At 54.4% G+C, this 21,024-nt stretch overlaps 1 protein-coding gene across 1 annotated transcript; it reads left to right on the top strand.

Annotated features, from left to right (window-relative positions):
- Positions 1–10,913: 10,913 nt before the first annotated feature.
- Positions 10,914–19,316, top strand: LOC142818825 (signal-regulatory protein beta-1-like). The gene is given in 6 exon segments (XM_089769757.1): positions 10,914–11,041; positions 14,688–15,029; positions 16,430–16,744; positions 18,263–18,613; positions 19,214–19,282; positions 19,285–19,316. Coding segments are annotated over 6 exon segments (1,182 nt in total). The 5' UTR covers positions 10,914–10,968.
- The last annotated feature ends 1,708 nt before the right edge of the window (positions 19,317–21,024 follow it).

Genomic DNA, 21,024 nt, shown 5'->3' with positions numbered 1-21,024 from the left:
TACCCAGACATGAACTACTTCAAGACAGACCCCAAAGAGAAAATAACAGAATCCCATTTGTTATTACCTACAGTCCACAACTCAAACCCCTCCAACGCATTATCCACAATCTACCACCTATCTTGGGAAATGACCCCTCGCTCTGAGAGGCCTTGGGGGAAAGGCCTATTCTCGCTTATAGACAACCCCCCTAATCTGAAACAAATCCCTTCCGGTAGCCATGCTACACAGCTACATCATAAGCATCCAGGAATACATCCCTGCAATCCACCCCGGTGCCAACTCTGCCCACACATCTATACAAGCGATTTCATCACTGGACCCAACCACATCAGCCACCAAATCAGAGGCTCATTTAACTGCACATCCATTAATGTGCTCTAGGCCATCAAATGGCAGCAATGCCCCACTGAGATATATATTGGACAAACTGGACAGTCCCTATGGGAGGAAAGAATTAGTGGACACAAATCTGACATCTGAAAAGGCAACACCAGAGGCAGCCCGTGAGGCTAGGCAAACTAGGAAGTTGCCCAGGGTGCCGCCGGACCGGGTGCCCGATGATGACATCACAGGGTGCCGGGGCGCCCCGTGATTACATCATGGCCATTGACTGCCGTGCAGGTGGGGCGCCGATCAAGCCTTCTGCCTGGGGCACCAGCTGCCACAGCTAGCCTCAGGCCACTCCTGGGCAACACACAAAAACTTGTCGGGGAATACTGTAACCTCCCTGGACACTCATTAAGGGATCTGGATCTACAAGTTGCTGTTTTGTTTCAGACCAATTCCACAAGCCAAATATACAGGGAAGGATTGGAACTCCACTTCATTCTCAAGTTTAACTCTCATGCAAATGGTCTTGAGTCCTGATATGGGATGGCTCGCACATTATCAATCAACCAACCACCAATGAAGGTGCCAGTGGTTCTTTAATGTCTGTGTAGAATCTGTTGTTAGTACTCTTCCTGTCCTAGTGCATGCTAATGGTTCTTATTAGCCTCTTGAACTATTTAGTCTTTAAGGTGCTAATAGACCAGTGGTCCCCAACACGGTGCCCGCGGGCGCCATGGCGCTCGCGAGGCCATTTGTGTGCGTCCGCCTGGCCATTTGTATGCCGGAGCCAACTGGAGTGCACGGTAAGCGCCGGCCCCGGGAGCGCCGCGAATTGGCCGCTCGTGCCCCGGGCGCGCGGCACTTAGTAGGAGCACTGGCCTGGGCGCGCGGTGCTTGGGGGAGGAGGGGACGCCGGACCCGGGTGCGTGGCATTTGGAGGGAGCGCTGGCCTCCGGCGCTTGCAGGGGGGGGGCCCGGCCCCGGGAGCCTCCTGGTGCCCGGCAGCCTCTAAAGGTTGGGGACCACTGTAATAGACTATTTGTTGGTTTTTAAGTTTCTCCTGTTACAGAGAAGAGGCTGAGGGAGTTGGGTCTGTTTAGTCTGCAAGCGAAGAGTGAGGGGGGATTTGATAGCAGCCTTCAACTTCCTGAAGGGAGGTTCCAGAGAGGATGGAGAGAGGCTGTTCTCAGTAGTGACAGGTGGCAGAACAAGGAGCGATGGTCTCAAGTTATGGTGGGAGAGGTCCTGGTTGGATATTAGGAAAAACTATTTCACTAGGAGAGTGGTGAAGCACTGGAATGGGTTCCCTAGGGAAGTAGTGGAGTCTTCATCCCTAGAGATTTTTAAGTCTCGGCGTGACAAAGCCCTGGCTGGGTTGATTTAGTTGGGATTGGTCCTGCCTAGAGCAGGGGGCTGGACTTGATGACCTCCTGAGGTCTCTTCCAGCTCTATGGTTCTATGATTCTATGCTGTCCCTTTGAAATTTATCTACCAAATGTTCTCTTCCTCCCTCCCTCCAATTTTTTCCTTCTCTTCCCCTTCCCTTATTTATTCTTGGCTCTGGACTTCCAACACTCCAGTCATCTGAAGAAGTGGGCTGTGCCCACGAAAGCTCATGATGCCATCGACATGTTTTGTTAGTTTTTACAGTGCTACTATACTATTGGTTGTTTTTAAAGGTTTTTTTTTTTAAATGAATAGTCCGGATTCCTGCAGCACTTTAGAGGCAAAAAAATATATATAGTATCATGAGTATTTGTGGGTAAAACCCACTTCCTCAGATGACCTTCTCATCTGAGGAAGTAGGTTTTGCCCATGAAAGTTATATATATATAGACACACACATAGGCCCATATGCAGGATTTTTGTAAATGTGAACTGCAAGCGTGTGAATGCACCACCCGCTCCATGATCCCCCAAGTAAGCGGGGGAGTCTCTTTAAGAGGCTCTGGACTTTTGCTGCTTATCCCCATCTGGTCTCAGTTGGTCTGCGATTATAGTGGGGCGGGGAGCCCACTGAGCCACAACATCCCTGCAGAAACCAAACCCAAACCCCAATCTTCTGCAGAGCTCAGTGACAGGAAATACACCAAGGGAGGTGCAGTGAACTGGGGGTGGTGGCGCCAGTTTCTTTCTAAGGGCTTATCTAAATGGGCATGTTTTATCTCCCAAAACTGCCTTTTGGCGACAAAACCGTGAGAGCGTTTATGCTACAATGTGACTTTTATCAGAAAAACCCCCACCTAATTTGGCAAAAAAACCTTCCAGCTCTGTGAGAGACTTTTATCTTTTCCCCTCCATTTATTGGTCACAAAGAGCCAGAGTGGACTCTGCAGTTTGTCAAGAGAACTGGCTTCCACCAGTATCCCACAATGCCTGCCCTGATGGCTCTGCTCAGTGTTTTGTGGTCTCTGCTGCCCTGCACCCCTCCCCCCCACCCCTTTCAGAGCTCCAGGAAGTGAGCTGATCAGTTTGGGGAATAAACAAAGAGCAAGTCATTGGAATGCTCCTGTTCTGCCCTGCACTAGGCACGCAGCAGGGAGGGCTGGAGAGAGCGCTGTGGTGCTTTGGCGTTCCTCAGCGTAGAGCGCTCACAGAGGAACCAGGGAATCCCAGGAAGTGCAGGGATCAGCTCTGCCTCCCCACAATACTGCACTGTGGGATGCTTGCCCACATTTCCCACTCCCTAGTCAACAGAGCAAAGCAAGGTGGCCATGTTTAGTTTAGAAAAGAGAAGATTGAGGGGGGACATGAGAGCAGTTTTCAGGTATCTAAAAGGGTGTCATAAGGAGGAGGGAGCAAACCTGTCCATCTTGGCCTCTGAGGATAGAACAAGAAGCAATGGGCTTAAACTGCAGCAAGGGAGGTTTAGGTTGGACATTAGGAAAAAGTTCCTAACTGTCAGGGTAGTTAAACACTGGAATAAATTGCCCAGGGAGGTTGTGGAATGTCCATCTGTGGAGATATTTAAGAGTAGGTTAGATAAATGTCTATCAGGGATGGTCTAGAAGATGCTGGGTCCTGCCGTGAGGGCAGGGGACTGGACTCGATGACCTCTCGAGGTCCCTCCCAGTCCTAGTGTTCTATGATTCTATGAAATGTTGACAATGGGAGGCAGAAAAACTGGTTTGACCAATTTTTATTTTTGGTGACTTTTGCGTGTCAACAGCATATTTGTCACCAAACCTTCCCAGTGTAGACACAGCCTAAGTAAAATTCTTTCTGAGAGTTCTGTATCTGGTGCTGGCTGCTCTCTAAGGCTCAGGCCTGAAGGATTGTTACCCACCAGCTCTGTGTTCTTGGGGAACCACCTGTCCGCCCTGTGCTCTTGGGGAGCCAGGGAGTGACACTCATGGAAAACCATCCCCCTCCCCCAGGCCTCTACTTGAATCACAGACAAAGCAACGAAAAGGCAGGGGAAGACCCCCTATACTCCTTCAGGCAAGGATGACAGAGTTAAGGAAACACCCCAGCCTCATCTGCATTGAAGACAGCACAGAGAGACATCTCCATCAGCATACAGAATTGAGACCAGCTCTTCTAAAGCAGGAACTGCACTGAACTATGGGATACCGAAAGCAGAGAAGCACGGCCTGATGGGAAATCTCTGCTCCAGATGCTAATGAGCCCAGGCCTGCTCACACCCAAATTAGTCATTATCAGACCAATCGTAGTAATGGATCCTATTGACATCCAAATACTGAAACTGCCTCATTGTATTGTGAATTGTTCAAGGAACAACACCCATAGCCAGGTGTCATCAGTCTCTATAGTCTCGCCTCTGTTTACCCATAAACAAATCCAGTGTCCTCCTCGAACTATTGTCCTGTCCCTATAAAACTCCTACCCTTGCCCAAGATATCTGGATTTAAACTTTATCAGTTGCATTGAGACTTTTTCATCTCCTGTCTGATGGTGCTGGGGGCTCTGCTCTACTTGTCTCCTGTCCTCCGGATCCCCAGCTCCCATCACCATCTGGGAACAGTGCAAGTTCCACGGAGTGGTGAGGTCTCTCTCTCTCTCTCTCCCCCCCCCCCCTCCACCCTCCCAACCTCTCTCTGAGCATAGCCTCTTGACCCTGCCCTATGTGAGCTGTTATATGGTTTGCTAGCCCTGCCATTTGTAATCAATTTCAATTGAGATTTAATATAACTGTCAGATTTAATATTGTAACTGTTTTGTGTGTTTGGCTCCCCATATATATGGGAGCAACCAAAATGATTAGGGGGCTGGAGCATATGACCTACAAGGAGAGGCTGAGGGCGTTGGGTCTGTTTAGTCTGCAGAAGCGAAGAGTGAGGGGGGATTTGAGAGCAGCCTTCAACTTCCTGAAGGGAGGTTCCAGAGAGGATGGAGAGAGGCTGTTCTCAGTAGTGACGGATGGCAGAACAAGGAGCAATGGTCTCAAGTTGTGGTGGGAGAGGTCCAGGATGGATACTAGGAAAAACTATTTCCCTAGGCGGGTGGTGAAGCACTGGGATGGGTTCCCTAGGGAGGGGGTGGAATCTCTATCCCTAGAGGTGTTTAAGTCTCGGCTTGACAAAGCCCTGGCTGGGTTGATCTAGTTGGGATTGGTCCTGCCTAGAGCAGGGGGCTGGACTTGATGACCTCCTGAGGTATCTTCCAGCTCTATGGTTCTATGATTCTCTATATATATTCACTACCCAGAAATAAATAACTTTCATTGTCAAGGTGATTGCTTCTCTCTCTTTTCTCTCTCACTCACTATTCCTCAGGGGTATTGTTTTGGCTTCCCCATTCACCCTGCAACAACGCTTCTTGTACCCAAGCTAAAGATTCCTGTCGTGCCCAAAATCCTGTGGGGTTTGCTCATCGTGTGGTTTACCAGCAAATGATTATGGTGTGAGGGTGGGAATAGGGGGTGCTGAACCTGGGGGCATATGAGGATGGCAGCTTAAGGTGCTGTGAATTCCAGTCCGTGGAGTCCAAAGGCATGAGGGTGCAGTGTGGCACTGCTGTTAAACCCAGCCTGCTGAGTCGAGGGACATATGAGGGGTCAGCTTGGGAGTGCTGAATACCCAGTTCTCTCAGACGTGCTCTGGTAGTGGGTGTGAGTGTCTGTTTGTGTCGCTATGGTGGGAAGAACCCCATCCTGTGGAACCTAGTTCCTGCAGGAGAGCTCCAGTGGGAGGGGGAATTGGCAGCAGGGAGAATTCAGCTCCATATGAGAGCACAAGTAAGCACAAGCAGCACCCGGATAGAATTGCTAACCTTCCCCAGTCCCATAAGAGTAACCCTAATAAAAGAGCATGCCCCAGAGTATTGGGCAAGTCTGGTAACAGGATCCACAGGGCTTGCTGTGCTGTCAAACCAATGGGGAGCTCTGCAGCCTGCTATGCAGGGATCCCAGGCAGCCAGCTCTATAGGAAGGAGGTTGCAGCAATGCAGGGCTGGGGGGGGGGAAGGGACCTGCTGTGTGTGGGTCAGTAGCGGTGTCAGCTGCCTCCTTAGTGCCTCCTTTTGGTGAGGGATGGCTTTGCAGCCCCCTGCCTCTGTTTCCCCTTGGGAACTTCACAAGCTGTCTGGTGGCCAACACCACAAGAAAGGCCTGGGGCTGGTTTCATAACAGAAACTGTTCAATGCAATGCTCAGGCGCCCAGAATAAAATCCAATGCCACGATACAGAATGTCATACTCCACACTGGCCTCTTCTCTCACACCCAGAGCTCTTCTTCTGTCCCCGTCTGCTCTTCACAAAGCCCCTGCTCCCAGCCCTCCTTCACTGGAGTTCAGCCGTCTGGCTCCATCTTGCCAGCCCCCACCCCTTCCAGTCAGGGTCTCCTGCAGGGATCTTACCCCCCTGTAACACTCATCTGCTAGCTTCCACCTCCCGCTTCCCAGTCCCCTCTGGTACTCTGCAGGCAACACCTGTCCTCTGTCAGACTCCATCCAGGCTGAGATCATGGCACAGGTGCACTAGAACAGGTCCCTTGTGAAGGGTGAATCCAACCTGCCACAGTGTGCCTGCATCCAGCGGTGCCCCTGGGAAAGAATCAAAGATCCTTTTCTGTGGGTCCAGCCCTTTACCCTATAAAGTACACTATAAACCTCAGAGCCTAGCTTCCCCTGGAGAGGAAGTTCTGAACTGTTCACACTGAGTCCTAGCTTAGCTCAGGTGCTCCAAAAATCCAGATTGCCCCCTTGCTCTGATCACTCTTCCAGAGCATTAATAACTATTGTGAGCAGTGCGGCTTAGTGCCGATCCCGTTTCCCTCTTCTCTCTACCATGTGGCACATGGGGCATTTGTCATTTCTTTTCTTTTCCTGTCTCCGCCCAATCCATGACCGCACATTACTCCTCACCCTGGAGCTGTTTACCTGGGGCACACATGCCACAGCTTGATTTGGTTCTGTGCACAAGGGGATTTCCGAAGGAAGGCAGCCAGGACCTGCCAAGGAACCTGGAATTACCCAAGGAGCAAATTCTTCCTGTTTGTGGTGAGTGGGTGACACAGAAAAAAGGTCCCTCATCACCAGAGGTCACTGTGTCATTTACATAGAGCTAGTGATGCATTTCCTCTGTGTTATTATTCCCTGCAGCCACGTGGAGCCAATGCCATTGTGATGGTCCTAATAGATGTCTGTGAGGCAGCTTCACTGGCCCCAGCTTTTGAGCTCGGAGCGGATCCAAAGGCCACTGAAATCAGGGTACAACAATCACTGATCGCAATGGGTTTTGGATCGGGCCCCTATCCGCAGTGCCATGGCCCCTCTTGTCAGCAGTCCAGAGCAGAGCTAGCAGCGAAGAGGGGAGATGGGAACCCTTGAAACTGCTTCTATTTTAAGGGCTCGTGGGGAAGGCGCGAGCCCTTTAAATAGAAGCAGTTGCCAAAGTCAGACAGGACTCACAGATTTGTCAGACCGCTCTGTGTATTAGCAAAGCCGCTCTGCTAATTCACCCAGAAAATGTGAGTACTGTACAAGGTTCAAACTCCTTGATTTATACAGTCAAAAGAAAGCCAAGTTAACAAGATTAAAAGAAAGGCAAAACTTCACATGATTAGTATGAGGCTAGTCAAGTATCTTCATTTCCACATCAAGCACACAGCAATCTCCTGTCCATATCTCCTTGGTTATCTCAATTGCTTTCTGCCTAACACCTAATGTTCCTTTTCCTATTATCCCAGGCCCACCTGGCTAGCACTCTGATCTGCATACTTACAAACAACATTAACATACTTTTCTCCTTCCTGTTCAGAGACAAATAGTATTCCTTCAACTTATTCAATTATTGCAGCATACTTCATCTTTCTCTTACAGTATAATTCTTTCTACTTTCTGTGATGGCGCGTTGGGGTTTCTCCGTCTCCTGCACCCCCGTAATGGCACAGACAGACTCCACCAGCCAGTAGAATAGAGGGAGTTTATTGCTTCTCCAGGATACAGCACAGCACAGATATAATCTGGTTTCAGGGCAGGCCTAGGATGCCTCAGCCCCCCTTGAGATGGGGGAGACTGGGCCCCTAAATCCCAGCCCTTTGCCTAGGCTGCTTCCTCCATGATCCCAGCCAGAAACCTAACTAAGGGTATGTCTACACTACCCCCCTAGTTCGAACTAGGGGGGTAATGTAGTCATTCGGAGTTGCAAATGAAGCCCGGGATCTGAATTTCCCAGGCTTCATTTGCATGAAGCCGGCCGGCGCCATTTTTAAATGCCGGCTAGGTCGGACCCCGTGCCGCGCGGCTACACGCGGCACGGACTAGCTAGTTCGGATTAGGCTTCCTATTCCGAACTAGCTGTACACCTCGTTCCATGTTCCACGAGGCGTACAGCTAGTTAAGAATAGGAAGCCTAATCCGAACTAGTTAGTCCGTGCCGCGTGTAGCCACGCAGCACTGGGTCCGACCTAGCCGGCATTTAAAAATGGCACCGGCCGGCTTCATGCAAATGAAGCCCGGGTAATTCAAATCCCGGGCTTCATTTGCAACTCCGAATGACTACATTACCCGCCTAGTTCAAACTAGGGGGGTAGTGTAGACATACCCTAAATCATTCCAGCCCTGCCCCCAGCCAGGGCTCCACTCTGCCTTCTTCCCATTGTTCCGCTCCCTGGGAGATAACTGGTCAGACAGGTTTGACGCCCCTTTTGCATAATGACTCATCCCCTGCCCTGCTGGGCCGTGCTGCAGCCAGCAGCCAGTGGAGGTCACTCACAACCCACTGCCCAGCATAGCAACCAGAAAGGTACCCACACTATGTCACACTTTCACACAGTTGAAAGGACCTGCAGCTCCTGGCCCCACCACTAACGCGTTGCCTGGCAGCTGTGAGGAAAGCGTGAGCCCTTTAAATAGAAGCAGTGGAAAGAGCTTGCATGTCCCCGGCTCCCAGGCAATATGTTATGGGGTGTGGCTGGGAGCTGCTGTGTGGGCCACATGAAAGAGATAGACAGGCCAGATCCGGCCCGCTGACAGGCTGTTGCCCAGCCCTGGACTGGACTATACTTTGGGCTAAGATCTGAAATCACTAGGTTTGCCCCAGACCAAATCCAGCACACGCCAGCGAAAGATGTGACTCACAGCCAGCAGGGTGGCAATGGAGAGGTGTAAGAAGCGGCCAGCAGGGTGGAAATGGAGAGGTGTAAAGAGCGGCCAGAAGGACAGTGATGGAGAGGTTTAAGAAGCGGCCAGCAGGGTGGAAATGGAGAGGTGTAAGAAGCGGCCAGAAGGACAGTGATGGAGAGGTTTAAGAAGCGGCCAGCAGGGTGGAAATGGAGAGGTGTAAGAAGCGGCCAGAAGGACAGCGATGGAGAGGTTTAAGAAGCGGCCAGCAGGGTGGAAATGGAGAGGCGTAAGGAGTGGCCAGCAGGGCAGCGATGGAAAGGAGTAAGGAGTGGCCAGAAGGACGGCGATGGAGAAGCGTAAGGAGCGGCCAGCAAGGCAGCGATGGAAAGGAGTAAGGAGTGGCCAGCAGGGTGGCGCCAGAGAGCAGTGAGCAGGTGGATGGCAAGTGACCTGCGGAGTGAGTGAGATGTCTCCTATCTCTGCCCCCGCTCAGGATGGGAGGGGAACTCTGCGGATGCCCCTGTGAACTCTGGGTCAGCCCTGTCTAAGGGCAGCAACTGGGAGTGGGGTGCAGAGAAGTGCTGGGCAGGTGAAGGGGACCTCTAAATTGCTGGATTTAAGAACCTGAGAGGAAAAGGATCTTGCCCGATCTGCTTCAGCTGGGACGTTTACTTGTGGTTTTGGTTATGAGCTTTTTTGGGATGTTTTCCCAAATTAATGGAACATTATTTCCCTCCCCTTTTACTGAAGTTTTCTATACTCAGGGGCTGTGTCTACATTGGCACCCTTTTCCGGAAAAGGGATGCTAATGAGACACTTCGGAATTGCAAATGCCCCGGGGATTTAAATTTTCCCCGTGGCATTTGCATGAACATGGCTGCCACTTTTTTCCGGCTCAGGGCTTTGCCGGAGAAAAGCGCCAGTCTAGACAGGTATCTTGTGGAAAATAAACCCTTTTCCGCAAGATCCCTTATTCCTACTTGAACCGTGTGTTTACACTGCAGGGTTTAACTTGAAATAAGCCACGCAATGTGAGCTATGTCAATTGCATATCTTATTTCAAAACAGGGGAGCGTCTACACAGCACTTATTTCGAAATAGAGCACTCTTCCTCCCACTTCCCTTACTCCTCATACAATGAGGCTGTGTCTAGACTGGCAACTTTTTCTGCAAAATCATCTGCTTTTGCGGAAAAACTTGCCAGCTGTCTACACTGGCCTCTGGAATTTCCGGAAAAGCACTGATGATCTCATGTAAGATCGTCAGTGCTTTTCCGGAAATACTATGCTGCTTTTCCGTTAAAAGCATTTTCGGAAAATCATGCCAGTGTAGCCTGAGAATTACAGTAGTTGGAGTAAGAAGTCCTCCAGCTTGAAATATTTTTGACACTATTTTGAAATGACTGCCTTTTGAGTAGATGCAGATTAAGTTATTTTGGAATAGCACGAGTTATTTCAAAATAGTGTCGCAGTGTAGAGGTACCCAGAGACTCTGTGCGAGTGGGGAAGCATTGTCTTCCAGAGGTGCACAGGAATGTTGTGTGAATTTCCCAGATTGCTGGGTGGGGGTTCGAGCCAGTTCTGTGTTGGATGGATGGAGAGGAACCCCTAGACTCTAGGGCCTAGATATTGAACTCAGCCTTGGTTGCTGCTGGCACTACTTTGCAGAAGGGTTACATTCTTTTTCTTGAGAATGGGGATGCCAGGCTGGAATCTCTGGCTCCAGACTGGCCCTTATAGTCTCAGTTCCATGTCTGAGCCAGACTGGAAAGGCCCATTTGAGGGCCCAGGGTTGGATCTAGGTGAGGGCTCATGTCACGAGTGCTCTACTGCTTGGGCCCACTGGGCCATTACACCCAGGAGAGCAAAGGACTGGAGAAAGTGAAGCTTTGTGAAAGAACGTGGAACAGCAGCCGCTTTGCTGTGAGAAGGCAGCAAAGAACATTAATAGTTCTCTGACCAAAACTGGAGGTTGGGGCCATCTAACACTCTCTGCTTCCTTCCGTGGTAGGGTGTGAGCTGAGCTGGAGCCCTGTGCTTCCCCGTAGCTCTGCAGACAAGGAGAGCTAGCAAAGGCAGCGATGCTGAAAGAGTCCCCGCTGTCATCACAATGGCTACCTCAACCCCGGTCTCTGGATTGTCTATTCCATGCCTGGCACTGAGTCTTCTCTTGGCAATCTCTGGTGAGTATGGAGTAGTAGTCTTCAGCCTGTGGCCCCATGTAGGACTGCAGACAACACAGTCTCAGAGGGCTGTGTAAGGCTGCCAGCACCACAGGACAGTGGTTTCTCACCTGTAGTCTCTGGCCTCCAGGGGTTCGTAGACTGTCTCAAACTCCCACAGGAATCCACCCCTCCATGCAGAATTTTTTAGGGGCTCACCAATGAAAAGGGGTAGAAAATTACAGGTATAGATGGTACCAATGCACCTATATAATGTGCACATGGGCACGAACCATCTAGTCTCATGTTTGTTACCGTCTAGGGATCTTTTCTAGTTCTCCTTTTCCATGGTGGGGTAATAGCACTCCCTGTGTTATTGTGTGATCAGTATTCAGACTTTCTTATCCCCACCCACCCACCTGACTGCATTAGCTCTAATGTAGCACTCCCATTTTTGTACCTCGACCATCCATTTCTCTTTCTTTCCCTTAGTACATCTGACAAAGTGAGTTGCAACTCACTAAAACTTCAGCCCTAATAAAATTGTTCATCCCTAAGGCGCCTCTGGGCTTGTTGCTTTTTCTTTCAAACCAAGTCTTATTTCCTCTTTCTTTCCGGGCTGCTGACGCACAGTGCGGTGCTTTCTTGCTGCAGGCACAGCGAAAGCTACTCTGCTGGGCTCCATGCACGAGTTCAATGAAAGCCAGTGGGGGTCTGTAGCCAGACACGAACTCCATCTTGGTTTCCGCCCCCGCCCCCACCCAGAGAGCAAGAGAAAGGCAGTCAGCCTTTGATGCCCTGGGAATGCAGGTGTGCTGCCTGTCCCTGACTCTACCATAAACAGAAACCAGACAGTAAATGGGCTAGCTGACGACTGGGAGGCCTCCCGTCGCCGTGATGGCTAGTACCAGTAATTGACACGCTTGCACTGTCCCAGGAGAGGAATCTTCACCCATCACATACCAGAGGTGCCCATTGTCTGCATTTTTCCAGATGTGAATTATGCTTTGCACTCTTCGTGGGAAACTTGGCATTCAAAGCCATTTTTCCTAATTGGCCACTTGAGACCAGGAAGAAGCCTACATGACCCAAGGGGTATAAAGAGGGGCTTAGTAGCCTACCCCATTTGAGCTCCAATCATCTACACCTGCTGGCAGGTATTGATTGTCTCCCGAGGTCTGTGGGACGCCCAACCTCGCCCTACTTCTTCCCAAGGGATTGAGAGAAAGACGCTGGCCACGCCAAGTCTGGAACGCAGGGGTGAGAATATATACCTGCTATGTGTCTATTTTGCATGCATTTAATAAGAGCTCAGAAAACCAAAAGGGTTTCATGGTACCTGTAAGTGACTTATTAGTGTAACTTCTGTCCTGTCCTTTGTAGTGGCTGTGTTATCTGTAACACAGCAGTAGCATTTAACAACTAAGTTTACCCTGTAACAATAAAATAGTAACTGTTTAAGCTTTAACCTGACTCCTTCAGTTGCTGTAACAGAACCAAGCACAATTTAAAAGAACTTCAGCCGGTCATAAGGGACAATATAGGAAGAGCTTGGGCGTTTTGGATTGTGTCACTCCCAGGTGCAAATCTGTTGGGGCACCTCTCAGCCTCCCCAGGCTGCCCTCTGCGAAGGGATTTCTGTATCCTAGCAGCTAAAATCTGAGGTGTAATAAGCTCTTCCTATAAATTTGGGACGTCTGAGAGCCTGTTGGCTGCCCTCTGCAATGGGACCCCAGTCCTAGCAGTAAAGTCACAGACGTTAAACTATTCTTTTTGGGGGGCGCCCGTCAACCTCCTCCAGGTTGCCTGCTGTGAAGGGACCCCGGTCTCAGCAGTTGAAGTCTCGGGTGTATAGCACACACACACACACCACTCACTACCCTGACCGTCAGTTGGCAGAACAGGGGCACCCGTCAACCTCCTCCAGGTTGCCCGCTGCAAGGGACCCCAGTCTCAGCAGTTGAAGTCTCGGGTGTATAACACACACACACCACTCACTGCCCTAACCGTCGGCTGACAGGGTCTGTCTCCAGAGGCTGGGAATTCTACCCGCCAGCCCCATGAAAACAGACTTCTCACCTATCAGCACTTGGGTGCTGGATACGTTGTTCTGCTCCGTGTCTGTGCAGTGCCTGGCACACTGGCATGCCAAGCTGTGGCTGGGCCAGCACATGCAGACTCACAATTCAAAAGCTGTTCTCAATGTGGAATTTGGTCGTGGTGCACCGTGACTTTGTTCAGCTGCCACGTTCCTCCAGCGCTGAGATGAGCGAGGACAAGGCTGTTTGCACTTCGCAAAAAGAGCTTGCAGAGTCCCCATGCTAGTGCTGAGCCCTGGGTGCCACCTGCATTGCACCCTGAGCTGCTGCCCTTTGCTCTTGCTCTGCTTCCAGCTAGGGCCCTAAGCCAAGGCAGCACAGTGCCCTCAGCCCACAGCTGCTGGGCAGGCCCCTTCTGATGGGGGGATGCTCAGAAGAGTCCTGAATTTGCCTTTTCACCTGCCTTCCTAATGCCAGAGTCAGCTCCATCCCTGGGGCAATTGGTGATGGCTGTCCAGTTGCTGCAGGGGTGGGCTGGGACTCAAGCCCACCGCCCTGTGCTCCCCAAGCAAATGCCCTAGCCCCATGGCAATCCAGAGCTCACCCCACTTCCCTACCTTGGGAGAGTCTCTTATCCTGTGTTGGCGGTCTCATTGCTTCCAGGATGGGCAGGGGAGGGAGCACCACTAGAGCTGCTCAGAGGAGCAGGACTTCAGCCCAACACCCTTTGATTCCCAGATGAAGGCCCTACCGCTAGGCCACTCCAGTGCCCACCACACCTGCCTCCCTTCGGAGGGTCTGTTATGCTGCCTTCCTCATGCCAGAGCCAGCTCCATCCATGGGTCTGAGTCCAGTGCTGTGCTCACTCCAGCAGGAGCACTAACAGGTACCAGGGGCACCTGGCCTGTCGGGCTAGGGCTGTAAAAGACACAAGGTGTCTCCGGGTTGCCAACGCTTATGATTTTATTGTGATTCTCACACTACTGGGGATGTTTCTTAGTGTCCAGGTGCTGGAATCAGCAGACTTGCAGCTTTGCTTGTATGTATTTCTTTTCTAGAAGACTTGCCTGGCGTTGCTCATATTCTACAGGGCAGGGGCTGGCAGCATGGGGGGTGGAGGAATCAGAGCTGGAGCTTGGGAGGTGTCAGGGGGCTCAAGGGAGAGGAGACAGCTCAGGGCAGGGGGTAGGGGCAGCTGTTCACGGAGGCCAGCCCTGGGTGACAGGGCCCATATGACCTGGTGGGCAGCTGCTCCCTGGGGTTGGGCACTTTCTGCCCCCTGTGGTCACTGCTGAGAATAACTGTCCCTGTGGGTGCCCAGGAAATTCTGTCTCTGCCCAGCCCCCTGCTCACACTCAGCGCAACAGCTGCCTGGTCCCTGTGGCTCCCAGGAGCCGGGGCAGAGCTGAGGAAACGTGGCTCTCGGGCAGCCTGCAGGGGGCGCTGTGGAAGGACACAGAGTTACTCCTCAGGCAGTGAAAGCCCCTCCCTGGGCTGGGGCCGGCTCTGGGCAGGGCTGGGAGCAGGATCCAAAGAGCGGTGCCCTGGTGTGGGACTCAGCTCCCTGCTGCTGCAGGATGGGGCTTGTCCAACAGCCTCCCCCAGCCCGGCCTGTTCTCTCCTTCCAGGGGCCGGGGCCCAGGAGTTCCAGGTGCTGCAGCCCCAGGACGCCGTGTCGGTGTCAGCGGGAGAGACTCTCACCCTGAACTGTTCTGTGACTGGGAACCCTCCGGCAGGACCTGTGAAGTGGTTCAAGGGCTCGGGCCCCACCCGCCAGCTGGTTTATGAAGATAAAGGATCATTCCCCCGAGTGACGAGGGCTGATGATAGATCTGACATGAACTTCACCATCCGCATCAGTGACACCCGCCCCGAGGACGCCGGGACCTATCGCTGTGTGAAGTTCAAGAAGGGGCTGCGAGCCGATGAGGAGATCGGATCCGGCGCTGGCACGGCCGTGTCTGTGAGCGGTGAGTGCGAGCTCCCAGCCGGCCACACGCCCCTCCCCCCGGGGCCGGTACCAGGGAGGGGAACAAACCCGGCTCAGCCCAGACAGTAACTGAGGAGCTGGGCTTCCCACTGAGCCTGAAGCAAAGTGGAACTGAGGAGACCTGCCCCAGATCTTGGGTGGGGAAATTTCTGTTCTAGCCACAGGAATTGCTACCCCCAAACTGAAATGAATGGCCAGGTGCACCAGGGTGTGCAGCGGGGGTGACTGGTAGGAGGGGGGTGTCTGGTGTAGTGTAGATAGTTCTCACTGGTAGCACTAGCTTAAGAACCGTGCCTGCAGGACAGCATGGGCCATGTGGAGCCACCTCTCCACCTCCCTCCCAAATGGGAGCTACACTACGTAAGGACCCTGCACCCCAATTCCCACCCCACCATGAGCCCCCTCCTATACCCTGTAATCCCAACCCTGAGCCCACTCCCACACCCTGATTCCCTTCCACACCCCATACCTAAAGTCCCAGCCTTAGCCCCTCCTACTCCAACCTTCCTCCCTGACACCGCCCCACCCCACACACACACACACTCCAAACCCTTTGGCAACAGCCTGGAATCCCCTCCCAAACCCCACATGCCTCATGCCCAGCCCCACCCCAGAACCAGCATCTCCACTCAGAGCCCTCCCCCCTTCACAGCCAGCCCCAGCCCACACACTGAACCCTTCATTTTTGGCACCAACCTGGAGCCTAGGAGGGCCCACAAAATCCAAGTCCTGGACCACGAGAAAAGTTAATCCGGCCCTGCTCACTCGTCTTCTCCAAAGGAGCAGCTATAGCTGCTGGTAAGCTGGGACGCCTTATACTGGCCTGCCAGGGAACTGCTCCCAGCACCGCAGGGTTTTAGTCTTCCTGCCATATGCCCTGGGAAGCCCCCATGGAGACGGGAGCAGGGACCAGGCAGGCTGGCGCAGCGGCACAAGCAGAAAAAGCAGGATGTAGCCGGGTGCACTGGGCGTGGAGCCTCCTCCCAGTCCCCCACAGCTAATAAACACCTTGCCCCGGCCAAAGAAAAGAAGTTAGTACCACATTTGCAGCACTGAGCTGGGGCCAGACATTGTCTGGGCAGGAGAGAGGTCTCCTCTCCCCCACCAGTTCTCTGGCTGTGGCCCCTTCATAGCAAGGACTTTCCTAACCTGCCCCTCCACCCTCTCCTCCCCAGCATGGCTCCCTGATCTCAGGCTGTCCTGTGGGGAGCAGGCCCCGGGAGGAAGGGGCTAGGGTGGGCTGTCAGTCACAGAGGGAAAAACTTAAAAAACGACAACTAGTATGGCAGCACCTTAAAGAAAACATGTAGATGGTATCAACTGAGCTTTCATAGGCACAACCCACTTCTCTGCCTGGCTGATAAACGCTTCTCCCCACAGCCAGGCCGTCGGCCCCGTCTGTGTCCGGCCCCCCCAGCAGGGCAGAGCCGGGCACCCCAGTGACTTTCACCTGTACGTCTGGAGGATTCTCCCCCAGAGACATCACTGTGACGTGGCTCAAAAATGGGACCCCACTGCCGGCCCCCCAGACCCGGGTTCTCCCTGAACACGAGAGCGTCTCCTACAGCGTGTCCAGCACCGTGGGGCTGAATCTGAGCACAGGAGACGCCCGCTCCCAGCTCACCTGTCAGATAGAGCACAGCGCCTTAGCAGCTCCCCTGCGTGAGACGTACAACCTCAGCCAAGTCCTGCGAGGTAGGAGCCCAGCCAAGGCAGATCTCCGGGAGATCTGCTCAGGGGAGGGTTGAGATGGGTTCTTTGCCCTTTGATTTCTTTGAGCTGCACGTTTGGTGGGTGTCAGACACTGGAATCCAGATTTGGGTCCAGTAACTGCCCAGTGCCCATCTCCTTCTCAGGTCCTTAAAACTTAGAGACCCTCCCTTTGTGTGGGGATGTCCCCTGCTCCAGCGCCGGGGAGGTGAGGGGTCGGTAGGCATGTGCCGGGAGCGGTGCATGGGGTTGGTGGGAGTTAGTCCTTGTCAGCAACCTGGTAAGATCCCCTCCCCCAAATGATGTTTCCCAGCCTCTGGCACTTTTCCAGCTAGGAAGGTGGAGACGTGAGCAGCATGTTTTTGAGTTCAGCTAATAAATTCTCTCTCTTTTTTTTAAAGCATTGCCCTGACAGGCTCTTGCCCCGTCTGACTGGAACCCTCATGCTGTGCACTGACGGGGGCGAGGGCAAGGGGCTGTACACCGAGGGGGGCGAGGGCAAGGGGCTGTACACCAAGGGGGGCGAGGGCAGGGGGCTGTGTGCCAAGGGGGGCGAGGGGGGGGCTGGGCGCTGAGGGGGGGAGGGCAGGGGGCTGTGTGCAAGGGGCGTGAGGGCAGGGGGCTGGGCGCCGAGTGGGGCGAGGGCAGGGGGCTGTGTGCCAAGGGGGGCGAGGGCAGGGGGCTGGGCGCCGAGGGGGGTGAGGGCAGGGGGCTGCGTGCCAAGGGGGGCGAGGGCAGGGGGCTGGGCGCCGAGGGGGGCGAGGGCAGGGGGCTGTGTGCCAAGGGGGTGAGGGCAGGGGGCTGGGCGCTGAGGGGGGCGAGGGCAGGGGGCTGTGTGCAAGGGGCGTGAAGGCAGGGGGCTGGGCGCCGAGTGGGGCGAGGGCAGGGGGCTGTGTGCCAAGGGGGGCGAGGGCAGGGGGCTGGGCGCCGAGGGGGGCGAGGGCAGGGGGCTGTGTGCCAAGGGGGGCGAGGGCAGGGGGCTGGGCGCCGACGGGGGAGTGGCAGTAGATTCATCACAGTTCAAATGTGCCTGCCAGCCTCCAGGAAGGATCCCAGAGCCGCCTGGCTCCTGCTCACCCACCTGCCGGGCAATGGGGAGGGCTAGTTCCTGCACTGGGGGAGATGCTTAGAGATCCTCAGAGGGGAGGTGCTGTGGACGGGCCAAGTGTCATCACTGTGCACAGGCAACCCCTGCCCATGTGGGACAGCAAAGCCTGTGGGAATCAGAGAGGGCCCTGCTCAGCATGGGGCAAAGGGGTCCCTGGCACAGGGGAGAGGATGCCCAGATACATGGCGGCTGTCCCCTGCTCCCTGGCAGGATTCCCTGGCTTAAGGAAGAGATTCCAGTCAGATGTGAACACGCTCCAGGCAGGGCCCTGGGGCCAGGTGGGACGCGGGCGTGGCGGGAAGGTCGATCGGCCCAGCCCTGCAATTTCCCTCCAGCCCCGCAGGAGAAGGGGAATTTCAGGCGATGCCGAGCGCAGGGTGTTTGTGTGTTGTCAGTTCCACCCAGGCTGCGAGTGGGCTCTGACCCGGCGGGGCCGGTCGCACGGAACGAGTCTGTGACGTTCACCTGCCGCGCGGAGGGGTTCTACCCGCAGGGGGCCAGTCTCAGCTGGCTGGAGAACGGAAATGAGACGGATCTGGGGAAACCCTCCCGCCCAACGGAGAATCCAGACGGGACGTTCACGCTCCAAAGCTCCCTGGAGGTCAGAGCAACCGAGCAGAGGAACCAGTCTGTGTTCACCTGTCGGGCTGTGCACGATTCCCAGCCCCCCGTCAGTGACAGCACGACGCTGAGAGTCTCCCTGCTGCCTGCAGAGCCTGGCAAAGATCCCGCTTCATCTGATGCAGGTAAACGTGGAGCTGGCGCCTCCCCTGCTCCTGCTAGGAAACGCCGGGTCTCCCCTGCGGAGCCCAGGGGCCATTTCACCCAGCACCCCAGTGCAGCTCCTCAGGGTACCGGTGCCTCTTAGTCCAGGGGTCTAGCTCTGCTCTCCGGGGCGAGGGGAAGGGCAGGAAATGTCCCTTTGGCCGCTCTCTGTGCCCAGGGCTGATACTCCCTGTAGCGTGTGAATGTCCCATGGAGGGGAACTCAGACCTGGTCCCTCTGCAGAGCTGGTTCCCCAAGGACTCCCCTAGCTCATGGATGTGGCTGATTTGAGGCTCTCAGATAAAAGTGCAGGCGGCTCCTGAGCCCTTGTCCTCCTGCTCTGCAAAGCCCGAGGGCTCCACGCCAGAGTCCTGGCTCCCTGGGGCCAGGCTACAGCCTGTGGGAGGGGGAGGGGGGCGCTGCCAGGCAGAGCTGCACAAACTCTGCAGACGCCATTTCCAAGTGGCTGTTACCAGGAGAGAACTCGCCCAGCACATGGAAGGTGCCTGGCGCGAGGGCGAGATGGCCGGGAACCAGAAGGGCTCTTGGCCGTGGGCTGATCTGAGGCATTTCCACTGCAGGTCAGAGCCTGTTGTCCAGCCCGGCTCTCTGGATCGGGCTCGTCCTGGAGAAGATGCTGACTGCAGCCTTCCTCTCTTCCTCTTCCTGAGGCGTAAGGAGTAACCAGGGAAATGCAGCGTCTCTGAGTTGCTCTGGGGCATTAGAAAGGAACCAGAGAGAACTGCACTTAATGCTGCAGCCCAGGAGCAGAGCAGGAAGGTTCAAACCTCACAGGAAGTCGGTGTTGCTGGAGGTCTCTGGGGCTGCTCATAGGACACAGACCTGCCCTCCCTGTCCCATGCTGGCCCAGATCACTAGTGACCTGGTGGGTTTTCAGGGTCTTGGTCTCATTCCATGAAGTCCAATGACCCCAGAGGACCAGCCTGCTGGGCACTAGCTGCTGCCCTTAGCAGGCATCAGAGACCCCAAGGATTGGGTGCAAGTGGGAAATGAATTGCTCTGCCCGCTGTGTGGGTGCTGCTGGCTGGGGTGAGCTCTGTGTAGAGCTGGCAGGGGTGGAGTGGTCAGGCTTCCCCAGGCCCAGGGGACACAGTCCAGGGCCCCTGGTGAGCACTGGAATCTCTGTCCCAGTCATCCAGGTCAGTCAGGGAAACCTGCAGGATCCAGGGATGCAAACAGGGAATCAATTCCACCTTCCCTTTTGTCAGGTGCATTGCCCCAGCCCTATTGTTGGAAATCCTGCCGCAGGGCACTTACCCCAACCAGCCCCACTCCAGGGCACAGCCAAGCATTGCCAAGTCCTTGATCCTGTGCTGGGTTTGAACAGAGGGTCCCAGCAAACCATTTATGGCTACAGACCGAGCTCCTTCGTTCCAGAGCCCTGAGACTGCTGATAACCAGCTGCCACTCACTGCTGCCCAGCTCCCTGTGTCTGTCCCCAAAGAGACAATCCCCCAGCTCATCCCACCTTGCTCAGCCTGATCCTCACCCCACAGCTTGTGACACGGTCCCTCGGGGGTGCTGATCTGTGCCCTGGAGGGACCCTCCCCGTTCTATGCAGGGGGAATACAGGTGCTGGCTGATCTGAGTCACTGGAAATGCAGGTGAGCCAGCACCCCAAGTAAATCTCCCCTTGGTTTAAGCACCCAGCGGGACATTCCTGCTCCCCAGGCCATCCCCAGCTCAGGGCGTGGTGGGTCTGACAGAGAGCAAACTAGAGCAGTTTGCCCTATAGACTACTCCTGGTCTGGGTTTCTGCCAAGGGCAGGGTTGCTGACTGACTCTCCTCACTCACTTGTTGGATTCTTTCTTTTTGCAGCCCCTGGTCTGTTCCCTGATGTTCTCGCATCCTCCCCACCTGCCAACGTCTCTGTCTGCAGCCTGCCTCCTCCCGATCCCAGAGCCAGCTCGTGATCTGCAGTGATCCCTGCTGGCTGGACAGCTGGAGCCCAGGTCCCTGTTGGGATGTAACCACCCCCCCACTCATGCCTACGGATTGCGCAGCAGCTGGAAGGATTCCTCCCTGTTCCCTTCAGCCCAGACCTCTGCAGTGTTTGCATTGCCCTTCCCTACAGAGATTGAAGCCAGTACACGTGGAATACCATACGGGGTGAAATGCAAATTGGTCATGTAGATCAGTGTGTCTGTGGGACCTGGTGGCCCTGGAGCTAGTCTCCTGAGCCCTGCAGGTTTGGCCAGAGGCTCAGACTCTCACTCCCCGGGCTGATAGGAGCTGGGTGTCTTGTAGCTGCTACACTGTGATCTGACTGGAGAGAAAGTCTTGTGCTGTTGCCGCTGGCTCTGCCCTTCCCTATCTGTGGAACGGCCTAGAGAGAGTCTCAGAGGGCAATGCCGGGTCCCATAGGTGCCC

Source organism: Pelodiscus sinensis, chromosome 17 (assembly GCF_052426305.1).
Source record: "Pelodiscus sinensis isolate ZL-2025 chromosome 17, ASM5242630v1, whole genome shotgun sequence".
Lineage (NCBI taxonomy): Eukaryota > Metazoa > Chordata > Testudines > Trionychidae > Pelodiscus > Pelodiscus sinensis.
Note: the sequence above shows the minus strand (reverse complement) of the source record. Positions and strands in the feature narration are given on the sequence as shown.